The sequence below is a fragment of the Ambystoma mexicanum genome, chromosome 8 (assembly GCF_040938575.1).
Source record: "Ambystoma mexicanum isolate Mex_15411 chromosome 8, UKY_AmexF1_1, whole genome shotgun sequence".
Taxonomy (NCBI): Eukaryota; Metazoa; Chordata; class Amphibia; order Caudata; family Ambystomatidae; genus Ambystoma; species Ambystoma mexicanum.
In genome coordinates, this window is record NC_090929.1 from 1252882192 (window position 1) to 1252899249 (window position 17058).

Sequence of the window (17058 nt, forward strand, 5' to 3'; positions counted from 1 at the left end):
AGATTAGATTGTTTTTTCATCCCATCAACTGATTTATACAGAGCACAAGAAACTAGTCTGCTTCCCAGAGGGATTTCCGACCACTCCCCACTGGTGCTAAAAATCACAACATCCAGGCCGACCCCCCACACCCTCCCGTCTAGCTGGCGACTGAATAATTACCATCTGGACAACCTGGACCTGGTGGATAAGCGCCAAGAAGAGACCAACACATACTTCGATCTTAATACAGAGACTGCTTCAGACCCTGGGTCACTATGGGAAGCTTACAAAGCAGTAATGATGGGGTGAACTCATATCTTAGACCACTGCACATAGGAAGAAACATCTCCACAAGACACACAAAGCCGAACAGCAGGTAAAGCAGGCAGAGGAAATGCACATAACCCAAGACATGCCTGAAACAAACCGCGCCTTACTCCTAGCACAGAAACGACTCCAAAACATAGTGCTGGACAATGCCAAGCATGCGCATACGGCAATGCGCATGCAGATATATGAAACAGGAGATCAGGCCGGCAAGGTGCTGGCGTGGCTGGAACGAAGGGAGCAGGGACGCAGCCATGCCCAACAGTTGGAAACAGGGGGCCCATCCCCTCTAGTGACAGATCAGGACATAACGTGGGGTTTTGCAGAATACTACGCTGAGCTCTATAAGGCACCCACCACCTGCACCGATGCTTCAATCGTGGACGAGATCAATGTCCCATTCTTAAACACGTCACAACAGGAGTTACTAGAGAAGGATATTACGGAGGACGAGGTGTTGAGCGTAATGGTCGGCCTCCAATCTGGCAAGTCCCCAGGCCCAAATGGCTTCCCGGTCAAACTTTGGCGGAAGGTGGGAACCAACGTAATTGCCCCACACACATTGCGAATGTACCAACACGCACGGGAGCAGGGCATCCCCCCCAATATCTACGAGAGGCCACAATAATAGTCATACCCAAACCCCCCCCCCCCCCCCCCCCGACAACTGCAGCTCATAGAGACCTATTTTCACTTATAAAAAGTGAAACCAAAAAATTAGCGAAGATACTAGCAGAACGATTGCAGCAAGTCATCCCCTCCCTGGTCCACCCGGACCAATGCGGCTTTATGCCCCAGAGATCGACGCGCATGAATCTCTACAGACTACACTCAGCCCTGGAAAGAGCCGACAGCATACAAGGCCCACTAGCATTGCTAGCAATTGACTTTGAAAAGGCCTTCGACTCAGTGTGATGGGAGGCCATCTGAGACATAATGCGGCGCATAGGCTTTGGCAGGAACTTCATGAGCTGGGAGCAACTACTATACAATGGCCAGAACTAATGTCAACGACTGGCAATCAGACCCCTTCAGTCTGGGCAGAGGCACTAGACAGGGCTCTCCCCTCTCGGCCATGAGCTTCGCGATTGCCATCGAACCCCTGGCTATCCTACTGCGAGAAACACCACTCTGGCAGGGCTTCCGCTGGTCTGAAACCTGGGAGGATAGGATCTCGCTCTATGCGGATGACCTGCTCATCTATTTGAAAGACCCAATCAACTCCTGCCATGGAGTCACAAATATGCTGAAGAGATACGGGGTATTCAGTGGTCTATGTGTGAACTGGTCCAAATCCACCTTATTTCCCATAGGCAGTGAAACAGCCACGCGGACTGCCCCTACTAAATTGTAACAGAACAGTTCAAATACCTCGGTGTACGAATCACGAAGCACCTCACCGACTACCCATCACTGAACCTCTGCCCACTTGTGACGAAGTTCACAGAGGACACTCGCCACTGGATCTCCTTGCCACTGACTCCGATGGGCAGAGCTGCCCTATTTAAAATGATTGCTCGCCCCAAGTTCTTGTACATCCTGCAAAATGCACCATTGCACATACCACGTCGGGAATTCCTCAAGATTGACCGCATCCTTCGGAAGCTACTGCGGAGAGGGGGCCACCCGTGGATGGCTCTCTCCACACTGCAGAGGTCCATCTGGGAAGGTGGAATTGGGCTGCCCAGACGGCAAACATACTACTGGGCCAGCCAGCTGGCGGTGGTGAATGACATGCTCCATGGGGACAGGAACCTTCTGCACATTAGAGGGATCAACGCTAACAGATAAACACCACCTCTGGAGCTTTTGTACTGTGGTTTGGGACGCACATCAAACGCCGACATGGCAACGCACATTGCGTGCATCTGGGTGGAAGTGCACCGGCACCTAGGGTGGGACTCGAAGCCGACACTGGCCCAACCCTTGTGGAATAACTGCCTCCTCTCCGAAATACAGAAGCTGCCCAAGTGGCCCGCCTGGGTCCAGCAAGGCATCACCAGCATTGGAGTTGTCATGAGGGAGGATAAACTGGTTCCGTTCAAGTCACTACGCACTGACTTTTCCCTCCCAACCACAGAACAATACCACTATATTCAATTACGTCATGCACTACAAGCCCACCGGCAGATCACCAACGACATGCCAGAATGCTCTCCACTAGAGCACAACATAAGTACAGGACCAGATCAAACGGAAAATCCCCTCAACCATGTACAATGTGATCACATCCTTCGCCACACCAGAACTGATCAGTCTAAAAGCCAAATGGGAGCGGGATGTGGGACCACTACAACCAGAAGACTGGACAGAGGCCCTGATGTACCCTCGTGAAGTAACCATCTTGTCGAGACTCAAAATCCTGCATTGCACCTACTATCCAAGAGTGGCACTCTTCCGATGGGGCAGAGCTTCGGACTCGTGATGCCTAACGCTGCAAACGCGAGGAGGGAACTTTCTTTCACATAATATGGGAATGCGACAACATTCAGCAGCTCTGGCGGAAATGCTGTGATGAAATGTCCAGAGTTGTGGGCAAAACAATACAAAGGAATCCAAAACAACTCTTACTAAGGATATCCGACTAATGTGATCCGTCCCGATATGAGAAGCTGCTCTGGTCAACTGCTACAGCGGTACTTATAACGAACATTATGCAGCTGTGGGGATCGGCGAGAACACCTAGCTATGAACAATGGGTCACGGACATGGACATCTGCGTGACAATGGAACACGGAGTACACAGCGAGGGGTTGCCTGCAAAAAGCGAGCAGAATTTGGTGTAAGTGGGAGGAGGCTAGCTAAGCATCTGACGCGCCGGCACATGCAACACGCATAAGGTGGACTGAGCAACGCCAGGCAAGGTGGCCCAACATGTTCGAACTGTTTCATGTGATCCCTCGCCAAAGACTGGACGATTCGTGGGGCTAAGGTCCCCTTTTCTTTTCCGTTGATCCCTTATGTTTCTTTCCCCTCCCCGTAATGCAAAGTGTTGTATGTTTCATTCATGTTTAAAAATCAATAAAGTCTTTGATACTTTTTTTAAAAAAGATAAAAGGCAAACAATGTCTTTCTCCCCATAGTATCTTAGGTTAGAAGAAGAAAAGATCTTGGCTGGATTCTCCTCAATGTGGTGGCGCTGGACCCCGACCTCCGGATTCCTTGGTGTGATGATGAAAAGCAGGACAATGGGCTGGATCTCTCTGTAGCAGTCTTGATGGAGGACCTCTGGCACAGCTCTCAGCACCCTCACTGCGGTTATGGCGCCTTTTCTGCAGCACCTACAAAAGGACAGTTATCGCTTGATCTTCCTCGGCTCTTCAGTCCTGCACTCTGTGGACGGGACTGGATAAGTGTGATCGTGCCTCTGAAGGTCCAACTGGAGCTCACCAAAGTTGTGGGCTGATTCGTCCACGCAAAGTCGTTTACCTGCAAATGGGTCTGAGGTCAACTGGTAGTCCTCGTATGCAGACCTGAAAGGTCACAGAACCTCAGGGGGTAGCTCTGTCTGCAGTTAGTCTATGGGCAGGTTGGTCCCACCAGCCAAAAGTCGTCCTCTTCAGAGCTCCTTCATCAATAAGAAACTGGGTCAGGACATCAGTGGTTGCTTCACTGTTACTGGAAGGGTCTGCAGGAGTCACTACCGTTTTCAGCTTCAGATCTTCTTTTCCAGTGGTCTACTTGCCTTATGCCTCAGGTACCTCATCTTGTATTCGCTTTTCCCCATTCACTCCCTCTGCAAACTCTTCCAGCAGTTTACAGACAGGGGCAGGTGGCTGTCCATTCAGGACAGCCAGCCCCCCCCCCCAGTGGGAACTGGTTCCATTCAGGCACTCTGGCAGACAAAGGACAGGGGAGTGTAAAACTCCTCCCCTGCTTCGTGCCATAACAGACACGCTGGAGCCTAGGTGGGGAAACATAAGGGTCCTAGCAAAAGCAACTCCGATTCAGACCTCCCCCTCCCAGCAATAAGTGCTAGGGATTTCACTCGGAAAGGGGATTAAACAAAAAAATAATAAAATCCCCAACGCGGATCTGCGGTTTTGGTATTTTTTTTCCGGAGACACCAGTGAAGAACGGATCTCGTCCGATCGCCTTGCTTGCTCATTCCTGCACTCTGTTGCAGTGATATTGAGTGGACTCTTGCTTCTGGAGGACTAGCAGGATACCAAAGATTTGTTTGCATCTATGGAAGTCTGCTTCGTTTCTTCAGCATAAGTGGTCGACCAGTCTTCAGCTTCAGGATCCAGGCCATTTATCCAGGAACCCAGCCAATCAGCACTCCTGCTACATTCAAACTTTGGGGGGTGGCTGCCTTAAGGACAGACAGCCTCTCAGATGGAACTGGTTCCAAGGAGGCACCCAGAAGACAGAGGACTGCAGAGTTTCAGACTCCTTCCTCATTTCCAGTCTTCAGACACACTGGAGCCTTGACACGCTTCCCAAAGGATTCCTGCCGAAGACAACTGTCAAGCCAGTACCTGCCCCACCTAGGAAGCCAGAAAGAAGAAAGGTGACACGAATAAAAAATAAAAGAATATAGCCACCATTTTGGGTCAATGGTGACCCTTCGGTGCATTACCGGGGCTGTGAACACAGCCTGCACCTACAAATACCACAAAAGTCAGTAGAACATGCCCACTACCACCAGCCACTCAGTTCTGCTTTTCATTCAAATACAAATATTACAGGAGCAGTGAGATACTATGTAACCCCCTCAGCAGCCCACATAAGGTGGGGTGTGCTGATCTCACACTATAAAAAAGGGATCCAAAGTATCCCCCTAGCCTTGGGAACAGTAGTTCACACAAGGAGAATAAAAGGAAATACAAGTGGAAGCCCAACGTGCTCCCAGTAGCACTGCACAAAAGGTGCAGTGTGCTACAAAGTAAATCACAGATGCCTTATAGAATAGGGAGGAAAACAGGACTCCTTAAATTAAGTATCAAAATAATGAAGTAGGGTTCCCATCGACAGTAAAAGAGGAGTGGAAAAAAGTTCCCACTTAGTAATAACAGATCAAGAAAATCAATGAGTCCAGCAAAAAGTGCTGGGGGTCTCATAGGTGTAGGAGATTTGGCATAGAAATAAAAAATATACCAATACGGATTTTCACTAGGAGTCATTAGGTCGGACCATTCAGTACACGTGTACAATTGTGCATTACAATAAGTGGTTACGCAGAAAGGCATGCATTCAATTGGATTCAAGGAAAATAAAATGACCTCTGCATGTGATGTTTGGGCAAATTGCAGATCCTGTTTAACGCACTCATATTTAGTCTGGCATTCTACCAGAGCATCAACGGAATCTTTATGCAATTTATGCAAAGCTTTTGAATGGTCTATGAAAAACACATTCATTGTCTCCTTATCACTTTCAATCTACAAAAAAAAAGAAAAAACGTAAAGTTAACAAGCAAAGAAAGGCAGAACAAAGGTTGCATTTTGCAAAATGAATGCTTTTAAAAAGATTTACAAGACCAAAATAATAATTAAAAAACTTCATCTTAAACCTTTTGAACTCAAACATTCAACATCATGGTGAACCTGTGCTACATTCTATATGCTCAGGTGCTGTACCAAGTGCAATAGAGATTTTACGAAAGCGCTGCAGTGGTCAGGGTCTTGATGTACATCTTTGTCACTTAGAGCCTTGAAGGAATCCCTTGTAATGTGTTAATTGCAAGGGAGTTTTCCTACCAAACAGCGAGACCCTACAAAACTATCATTTGGCATACAGGCCCCATCTCTTAGAATAGGTATGTACTACCCAAAGGTTTGGTAGAATGGCAGAACAGCCAGGCTTGCCTTATGAGGAGGATGTGAGCTGTAGGCAAGTACAATGAACTCAAAATACATTCACCCAAAGACACTCATAGTTCTAGTAAAATAGACATGTATTTGATATACACAAGGCAAAATTATATTCAGGTAAGTACTATTTCCTCTAATCCGCACACTAGAAAACATAAGCAATGCTTCAGGTGAGTAAACCAGTAGTAGGGATAAACACAGTTCAATGGTAAGTCATATCACTTGTTATAGTCACTCAGAAAATGTTCTGTTGTAGGAATAAAAAAAAGGTTATACAGCACCAGCAATAGCTTCCAAAGACTTGTAATACTTATGGCCTCAAGGCTTCAGTAGTCCATCTCTATAAGTTCTTCAAAGTCAGAGAAAAGCGGCAAGGCAGAGCAGCAGAAAAGGCATAGTGCCACAGGATTCCCAGATTACAAGTATGATGCTTTTGAGGGTCAAAAGGATATCAGGGGCCTTGGGAAAGGCTCCCTAAAGGCACACAAGCATTAGGGCTGAAAGAACGGTACGAGTTAACATCCAAACACTAGAATCAGCACTCCAGCAACACAATGGTTTGAGGTAAGTACTACCCAGTGTCCCACAGTACCCGAGAAGTGATGAAGATACAGCTGTATTCTTTCACGGTGCAAAAGCGATAAACCCAGACTCCTGTACCTTGGTCGTGGTGACGAAAGAGGGACTCTGGAAGGGATGTTGCAGCAGCAGTCGAGAAAGGACTCTCGGCAAAGGATTCTTCGTACTCAGTCTGAAGTTTTGTTGCCTTTTCACAGGCTCCAATGATTAACGTTTACTGCCCGGTCAATCAGCTTCGGTCCTGCCCTCTGGTGAGGGGCCTTTGAGGAGGGGGATATTGCCTCTCGAGGTCTAATAAGGCCAGGGTGGCGGTTGGAGATATTAAGGCCACCCCATTCCTGAGGTGTCCCTCAGGGCTCTCGCCTGTGCCCCATGCTTTTCAACATTTATTCCAGACTTCGATTGGACGTGCTTGAGAGCACATAGCACGGGGTACAGTACACAAACTAGGCTGAAGACACCCAGGTCTTGCTGGAACGGTTTGTTGATTACCATTTTAAGCATAAAAACCAATAACATCTATTCTGCCATCCAATCATGGATGGCTTCGAATTCTCTGGCCCTGAACGAGTTACTGATATTGGGTTCAGACTAAAAATATCTAGACCAACAAAACTGTCTTTTTACCATAGAGGGGTGTTCCATTCAGGTCTCTCCCCAGGTTAAGACCTTGGGAGACTTGACACTAATCTCTTTTTATAAGTACGTAGCTCATTTACGATCATCTTGCGCCAATCTGAATAACCTTTGACAAACACTTCCTTACCTTGGCAGTTGAAGAGCCTCTACTTAAAAATTCAAAGCTTGACTACTGCAATATTTGTATGGATGGCATGTCTACTGCTGATAGACCGGTTATTCAGAATGTTGCAGTTATAGCTGTGGCTGGCCTGTGGAAGCAACAGCATGTATCCGTTGCCAGGCGTGAATTAAACTAGTTGCCGGTGAGACAGAATTCACCATAAAGTGGCTACTATGACTTACAAATGTCTGCATGGCTTTGCACCGAAATCCCTTGCAGTGCCTTAAGGAGGTCCCCATTAGAAGGACCGGTCGGTGCAACGATCGTCATCTATTCACTCTCAGGTATAATCTTAAGAGATTTGGTGGAAACAGTTTTGACTGCCGACCCCGCAGATTTGGCAAGAGCTCCCTTTGTTGATTACAGCAATTTCCAGGCTGGCATCTTTCAGGAAGGCAATGAAGCAATTCCTTTTTAATCAAGGTGTAGATTAGAAACAGTTCTTCATTAGCCTCCTTTGTGGTTGCACGTCTTGTTGCGTCTTGTTCGCCTTCGGGTGATATGGCGTGTTATAAGAATTACAGTAAAGTAAAAGGGAAACAGTTTCCCAGTACTGAAAGTCTGGACTGATTGCTTTTCCGATGACAGATGAACAAACTGACTGTTATGTAAGATTATCATATTTGCGATAAATCTTCCTGACCTGTATCAACCCCAGAACGTTTTGCTTTGACTTGGTGATTTTTTTTCTCCTTGTCCCTAAGTGAGCGGGAAGCCCCTCCTCCCCCCACTCCGTCTTTTACACTTTTTATGCATTTCCATACTATATGGTTGTAGTTAGTTTCCTATTCCTTTTGGGCTTGGGCTGGGTTGCCCCTTTAAGGTTCCCTGTTCATTTCTCTTTAATGTACTTGGGTGAACTACTGTTCCCAAGACGCATCGAACAAGTTACTTATCTGTAACTGTTCGCCGCCATGAGTCTGGCATGGATTCACATGCTCATGAATATTACCTGTCGGCAGGCTGGCAATCCTCGGTAAAAGAAAAACGGTTTGTCTCAACTGTCTTTCTCCTATAAACCAACCACTGAGCTCTGGGTCATACTGCCCGCAGCCAATGACTGCCCTCAACCTAAGCCCCTCCTCTGGCAGCCATCTTAAGATTTGGTAGCACGTAAAGTGGCAGTAGGACCAAGAGAAGAGCCACAGAGGTGCAGACGGAGGGTTTGCATGTGAATCCATGCCAGACATGCTGGAGAACAACAGTTACAGGTAAGTATCTTGTTCCTTCTCCAGCATTGGGTTTGGTATGGCATGATATGATGGTGTATAAACGCTATATAAATAAACTGTGTTTCAAAGTGCTTCACAGCAAGGGAGGGCCCAAGGGAAAATACAATGACATTCTTACAGGCCATGAAAAGTAAGGATGTGAGATTAACTATCGTACTCAGCCTGACGACACTTCAGCAAGAGCTAAGACCTAGACTAGGAAGGGAGGGGGAGAGTGGGAAGGAAATGGAGACAAGACAGGCGACTACCGCACTAGGCCGGACAACATTACAGATCGTGCTGGAAAGGGGTGGGAGGTGCGGGGGGGAGAGAGGGAACAAGCAAGGGGAGGGGGGGGGGGGAGAGAGCCAGACGCGGTTGCTATCATACTAGGTCCAGCGACAATTCTGATAGTGTAAGTGCATAGAAGAAAGTGAGGAGATGGGGGGGGGGGGGAGATAGGAATGGGGAGAGGAGTGAACAGAGTAAGCAGTCAAAAAGAGTGGAGAAGCACGAGGGGAGAGCGAATACAATTGCAGGAGTCAGTAGTAACAATGTTGCAAGCCAGGATACAACATGAAGATGGGAACAGCATGATTCAGGGCCACCATAAGTACAAGATGCAAAGGAAGTTCAGCATGAGAGTTGCGAAAGGGTGACATACCGTGAATCAATGAAGTCCATAAAAGTCAAATCCAGCTTTGGCCACAAGACGTTGATGGTGAAACCAGAATGCATCAGGACAGACTGCTGAAGTAGGCTAGGAAGGGTGGGGGAGGGAGCAGGGTAGAAGAATCAAGAAAAACAGGCTACACCTGTGTGCGTGAAGAGGGGGAACACGGAACATCAGAGGTACCAGGGGGGGATTCACATGCTCATGAATAACAAATACATAGCACACACATGCACAACGGAAGGTGGCAAGGCTCAACAGAAGCAATCTCTTACCTCCTCACCACTCTGGACTCCTTCCTGGAATCACTGTCGACGCAGTAGAATCTCATGAAGGTGTGCGTCGACCTCCACATAGCAGCGCTGCAAATGTCCAGCAGGGGCACACAAGACAGGAACACCGTTGTAGCAGCGATCGCTCTGGTAGAATGGGCTATTGGGCGGCCAGGCAGCGGTCGGTTTACCAACCAGTGACCGTGAGTAATAAAGCCGGAGAGCATCCTGGAAATTGAAGCCACGGTTCACAGGACCAAAGTTCACAAAAAGCAGAGACCTTTTCCGGAAGCCATTCGTGCTGGCCACATAGAACTTCAGCACTCTAGCCACATCCAGTGAATGCAAGGTCAGTTCAGTCGGCGACAAAGGTGTCGGAAAAACATGGGTAACACCAAAGGCCCGTTAAGAATAAAGTCCGACGGCACCTTGGGCATGGAGGAGGGGTGTGTCCGCAGTACCATCCTCGGCTCGTGGAAAACCAAGTAAAATGGTTTATAGGATAGGGCTTGGATCGCACCCCCTTGTCGTGCAGAGGGGATAGTCACGAGGAAAGCAGTCTTCCATGACAGAAACTTGAGCGAAAATGAATGCATAGGCTCGAACGAAGCTCCCATGAGCCCAGTCAGCACCACAGAGTTCCCACGCCGGGGCTGGAGACTTCACCGGCGGGAACGAGCGGAACAGTCCTTGATGAATTGCTTAACTATACGGGGCAACCACAATGAAGACAATTCCAGAGATGTGGTGTAGCAGGAGATAGCCGCCAGACGAACCTTGGAGGCGTGAGCCATCCACGATTTAGCCAATGATAGCAAATACGGAAGCACATGAAGGGCTGTGACCCTCGGAGGGTTGATCTTCTGTGAACTGCACCAAATAGCAAATCGCTTCCATTTGTGTCCTTAGCATTTTAAAGTAGATGATGCTTTGGCGAGTAACTATTTGCAGTCCGCTGGAAGATCTCAACCCCCGAACTCTAATGCTGCAGGAGCCAGGCCTTCAGGTTCAGAGACCCCGGGTCGTGGTGCAGAATTGTGCCTCCTTCCCTGGCGAGAAGATCTGCGACCGCAGGCAGCTTAACTGGATGGGACGCTGACATGCTGAGAAGGTCCGGGTACCAGATCTGCCTCGGCCACACTGGTACGAGGAGGATCATCCTGCACTGTTACCGTCTGAGTTGACTGATGACTCGAAGAAGCAGCGAATGGAATGCATACAAAAACAGGCCTTCCCAGGGGAATGAGACTGTCACCCATGCTCCCCGCTGGGGGAACCTGCTGGTGAAACTCCGGCACTTGGTGTTCGTCCCTGTCGCAAACAGACCAATCTGGGATTTGCACTGTTTGTCGAACAGGTTGTCCACTTGGCCCTGCCGAAGCTCCCACTCATGGCAATAGCATAGCTCCCTGCTGAGAGAGTCGACAGTGTTTTTTACTCCAGCCAGGTGGAATTAGCATGAGGAACATACCCCTGGGCAATAGCCCAGTGCCACAAGTCCAGCACCACCCTGGAGAGAGCTAGGGACCTGGTGCCCCCCCCCACCCCCTGCTTCTGGATGTAAAACATGGTCGTGGTATTGTCTGTGAAGACCCTCATCCCTTTCCCCTTGAGGGACGGCAGAAATGCCTTCAGGGCCCAAAACACTGCCCATAGTTCGTGTGTTTACATATAGCGTCTTCTCTTCTGGCAGCCACAGGCCTCTGGTGTTGAGACGTCCGGTGTGGGCTCCCCATCCTGCCACAGACGCATCCGTTGCGACTGTCTCCTGGTACAGGGGGCTCTGGAAATCTGTGCCTCTGGCGATATGGGAGCATACGCCCCACCATCTTATCGCTCGTCGGAACTCATTTTATTCTATGCTATGTGTTCCGCTACTATTCCTATGCCGATGATACACAAATCTTGGTCTGCCTGGATCTCACTATCGGATATGGCCGGTGCGGCTTGGGAGGTGTCTTGAGGACCTTGGTGATTAGATGGTAACCAATTGGTTAAAGTTAAATGGCAACAAAACTGAGGTTCTTGTTGTTGGAACCACTTCTTCTGGACAACTGATGTTTGGCCTGTCTCCCTTGGTCCTTTGCCATCTCCCTCAGTTAGGAATCTGGGGGTTCAAAATCACTTCATCCCTCTCTATGGATGAGCAGATTGCAGCGGTCTGTAAATCTGGACACTTCAGGCTAAGCATCCTTCGGAAAGTCCTTCCTTTTATTTTGGTTAAGTGTCACGCCCCTGTGGTAGCTGCGCCTGTCCTGAGCATGGTGGACTACTGTAATTCGCTCCGCTTATCTCAGCCTCGTTTTCTCATCAATCAGCTTCAGCTACTTCAGACCCCCGTTTGGTTCGCATATATCTCCTCCTCTGAGACAGCTCCATTGGCTGCCTGTTGAGAAGCGGATTCTCTTCAAGTCCATGTGCATCGTTCGTCGTGCCATCTATGGCCTAGGGCAAAATATCTTCAGGCTAAGTTCCAATGCAATGTGCCTGCTCATTGTCTTCAATCTCAGTCCACTCTATGGGTGCCAGCCCTCTGCATCACACGCTCCCGTATAGACAGTTGTGCCTATTCGGTGTCCACTGCTAAGGCCTACCTACAACACCCTCCCCTACTCGCTCCGTGCAACGCTAGACCATCTCACTTTGTGCCGGTCATTGAAAACTCTTCCATTTTAAACCGCTCTATAAAAATTGCTGTCTCCGCTGTTACTGCCAAGATGCGAAAGGGCCCTTAACAAGTATATGTAACATAACATGCAAGACATCATGCCGAGCAGGGACTTGATGGTACTCACTGTGGCGATCTTCAGTGCCAACAGCCACTGCACCTTGCCCAAGATGGCCAATATCCTTTCCTCTGACACCAGGCAGGATACCGTGTTGAGCTTGGATGCCAAGAACAGAGCATCCTGCGATTGAGTTGAGCAGGATTTTGCATAAATCAGAGAACCCCAAATCCGCCAGCAGGCGGACAGTGCGTTCCTTGTGTTCAACAGCTATCTCTCTGGACTTGGCCTGGCTGAGCCAGTCGTCCAAGTAGGGGTAAACGTGGATCCCTTGCAGTCGCAGACTGGCTGACACCGGAGCCAAGCACTTGGTGAAGACTCTTGGCGCCGACTTCTGTCCGAAAAGTAGAGCCTTGAACTGATAATGTTTCCCCTGAACGACGAAGCGCAGAAACTTGCAGTGTCCTCTGTGTATGGGGACGTGGAAGTACGTGTCCTCCAGATCCAACCATGACAAAGTCCCCCTCCTCCAGCTGGCCGAGCACGTGCTGCAGCGTGACCATCCTGAACTTCTGGGACTTTATGTAGTTGAGCCGGAGGTCAAAAATGGGCCTCCAGCCCCTGGTCTTCCTTCTTACGAGAAAGTAAATGGAATATACTCCGGAGCCCCGGAGTCGCCTTGGAACCAGCTCTATCACCGCTTTTCGTAACAAGGCCCAAACCTCCAGCAGCAGCTGAGGCATGTGGTTTTCCTGCTGGGCCACTGGTGGTATTCGCTGACACCGTCAATGAAACTGTGTCCGTGGGCGAGAGCATATAGGACCCCTGTCGGTGGATATGGTCTCCTACGCGCCAATGAAGTTAGCCAGCCTCCCAGCGGGGTGCACAATGGGAGCCGGATGTCCTGGCTGGTTCAAACTTGCTTTGAGGTCGACTGACTGCCTTGCAGTCCCCGACGACTGCGTCTGCCCCCGAAGGCCATGGAGCGACCCCTGCTGGCTTCCTGGGTCGAGGAACGAGAGGGCTGGCGGTAAGAGGACGAGCCCCTGCAGAAGCCCTTCAAAGAGCAGATAGACTTCCCTAATGAGCAACGAATGGACGGTCGTTGTTGCTGTAGAGTGCCTAGGGCACGTGCCGTCTCCGTGTCCATCTTGATGGCCTGGAGAGATTCATACACAGCCTTCCCAAACAGATGGTCCCCGTCAAAGGCATGTCCAAAACCCTTGTCTAGACCTCCTGTCCAAAGTTGGTGGCCTTGAGCCAACCATGACGGCAAAGACAGACTCCATTTCCCCATCTGGCGGAAACCCGTGTCCAGGGCCACTGCCTTCTCGAAGGATCTCCAAAGCCTCAACCCGCTTGTCATCGGTGAGGAAGTCCAGTAGAGGAGCCAACTTAAACCACATTTTCCAGTCGTATCTGGCCACGATCGCAAGGGCATTGGCAGCCTTGATCGCCATCGTCGCCTAGTAGATGACCTTTCTACCCTCGTTGTCTGGACGGGTGGAAGAAGAGGGCGCAGAGTTCGACCATGTGCTCCTGGCGGCCGCCGAGGCCACCAAGTCCGGTGACAGGTGAGATGTTAAGCACTTGAGTGCAGAGTCTGGCACCCTGTACTTCTGCTCCAGCCGGTCTCTCTTTGCTGTGGCTTTAGAGGGGTTCTTCAGCAAAGCCAGCCCTTCATCGCAAACATCGTCCAGGATCACAACCAAAAGGATCATCTTCCTCTTTGCCTGCCGGCACTGATACAAGAAGCCTTCCTTCTTTTCGTCCGGCGTGAGCTGGAACAGCTCCGATGCTCGGGCGATCATTGCCTGGAAAGATCCTACCTTGTCCGGCAGGGAGGCGGCGACAGGAGGTCCCCCATCCCGCCGTCATACGTGCCAGTTGTCACCGTGTCCGACTCGTCTCCCTTGGGGAGATGGGGGGTGAAGGGTGCGATGGATGGCATGGAGGCATAGGGTGCTACCTCCTCTTCTTGGCCTGCGACTCCCCCAGTGTCACAGGGCAGCCGGAACTGGCACTGCGGGAGGAGCGGGCAGTGGGGTATCCTCTACCTCAGACACCAGCGTGTGGCGGGTCGAGAGGATGTCCAGTCAAAAGTCTCTAGGGGGTATCTGGGGTGTAGGAGCGCTAGGTTCAGTACCCTCGGCGTCCTGGGACCTCCCCTCGTCATCGCTTTCATTGATGGTAACCCTGTCGCCCGCGTTGTGGGGAGAGTCCTTCTCCAGATTCTCACTCAGCTTCACCGGGGTAGCTGACTTCCTCTTGGACGATGATCCAGAGTGGTGGCTGGAGATCGATGTGGATGACTATCACGCCCGGACCGTTCGAGACCCGCAGCAGCGGCGGCATGTTCATCCCACATCTACATTCTATATAGTGAGTCAGCATGCCAGACCTTATGTGGAGTTCTATGGCGATACAATGTATCCTTGCTTAATTACCTGTACCATTTTTTGGTACAATTGCAGGTTTACTTGAATGGCTGGTGGCAGTGGTTTAATCTTAGCAACTTTTTAATCTTATAAATCGCAGGCTGTTAAATCAGCCTCGGTAATGCACAGAAGGGCCACCATTCTGCTAGAATGGTGGGTTACTTCATTTTCACCAGTATCCTTGTTTTCAGAGGTCTTCCCCGGTCATTCTAGGTGGGAACGACCTCCGTGGACGTTTTCTCTTCGGCAGGAATACTTTGTGTTCCCCGCTGATGCGCCAGAGTGTCTGATAATGCAGGAAGCGAGGGATGAGTCCAAATCTCTGCAGACCTTTGTCTTTCACAATGTCTGGAAGGAACCAACTCAAAGTGGGGGGCTGGCTGTCCTGATTGGACAGTCAGACCGCCCCTTTCTGTAAACTGCAGGAGAGATTGCATAATTTGTTCTGTAGTTCCTAATAAATACTCAGAACCTAGAAGCTGCTGAAAAGTCGACCACTGGCGCGGAAACCAAAGAGGAAGATGAAGAAAACATCTGTAGCGATTTCCAGCGTGCAGTGAGCCTGTGTAATTGGGGCCTTATGCAACCCATCCTTCCAATCGACTTAGTGGTCCCAAATGGGACCACTCCTATCCAGAGGCGGGCGAGAGCCACTATTCTCAAAAAAACATGCATTTTGATTTATCCCACAGCGTGCTGCGACCTTGCTTGACTGCAAACTGCCAATACCATGGGACCTCGAGCCTCAGTGCAGACAAATCCATCCGAAACTTTGTTGGACTCCTGCTGGATCGTCAGCGATCAGATTCAAATTGCTAAAGTCCATCACCAGAGTGCAGGACCGAGAGAGTGAAGAGAATCGTACCAGCGGTGTAAGTTCTTCATCTGGCTGCTGTAAGGTGGTGTCAATCCGGGAAGAAACCTTTGCTGAAAGCCTCCTCCTCCGACTGCTGCAGCAAGTTCCCGTCCAGTTATTTTGTTTCCAGACAAAGAATCCAGGGACCGAAACCTGTCATGCTGCATCCAGAAGGCATCCATTCAGCAGCTCTTTTTTCTTCTAAGTAGTGTGTGGGCTCTGGTATTACTTAACTTGCGTCTGGTGTGCATCCTGGGAGGCTGAGTGGAAGATTCTAGTGGTTGGGAGTATGCCCATACCACTTGCCCAGGCCCAATGCTGGAACACACATAGGGAGCTTTCTGGGAAGTCGCTGACCACCAACTCAAAGTAAATACTTAATTGGTTTTTAAAGAACTTCACTGGAACTTTGACTTTCCTGCAACCGAACCCTATTTTAACCCGTCTACAGCTGGCACCTAGACCAGTAGAAAAAGTATAACAATTGTAAAAGTATTTACTGCCAAAAGAAGTTGGTGTGGTAACTATCTCTGTGAAAGAAGTTGCAAAGTGTCATTAAGTTTATGCTTTCATAAGAGTTGCATTCCGCCCCTCTAAAAGGTGTAGCAGTTGTGTTACTAACTTTGAATGTTGTTGCCCCCCCCCCTTCTGAATAGTAATCAGAGCTGGTACTGTTTTAGTATTCCTAGCTCAATGAGTTTAAAAGCTCAGCAATAGGGTTTGAAATACATGGTGTTCTTCTTAAAGTGTAATATTGTGGTTTACTTTTCCTGGTCTGCTTTATACAGATCTAAAACAGTCTTTGGGTGTATACCTACCTTTAAGTAGCTTGAGGCTCCTTTAAAAATGTATAAGTTACTCAACATAGTGACTAACGTACTCTTAGTCCCCTTTCCTCCATACTGGATTATAACTACTATAGACATCGCCAAAGAAAAACCCTTCACTCCTTCTCATAAACAGACAATGGCAAAATGTTTCACCCCAGTACTTAGCACCATGAAAAGGAAAAATCTAAGACTAGAACTTGATTGGAGAAAAAACGACAATGCCAACAAACTGAAATTCTGACAACACAACCACTCATACAAAAAGGAAATACAAAAAAGAGGAAACACTACGACAACCTAATCTTCAAAGCACCCAAAAAGAACTCTTCAAAATCATAAACGAAATAAAAAACCATCCGGGATGTAACACACCAACTCCGTCCACGAAAACTATGCAATGACCTTGCAGACCACTTCAAAAACAAAATCACCGGCATCCAACAAACCATACTAGGCAGACTGATAGGACCGCGATCCCCACCTACACCCAGGAACACCACCCAAACAACACTACGAAGCTTTCCAGAAATATCAGTGGAGGCATTC

The 17058-nt window shown here is 49.1% G+C and overlaps 1 protein-coding gene across 1 annotated transcript in view; it reads right to left on the minus strand.

Annotated features, from left to right (window-relative positions):
• Positions 1-17058, minus strand: part of KIF11 (kinesin family member 11) — a 705022-nt gene that overhangs the window by 235262 nt on the left and 452702 nt on the right. The window contains exon 17 of the mRNA XM_069611368.1: positions 5535-5693. Within this exon, the coding sequence (XP_069467469.1) occupies positions 5535-5693 (159 nt within the window). The remainder of the gene's footprint in view (positions 1-5534; positions 5694-17058) is intronic.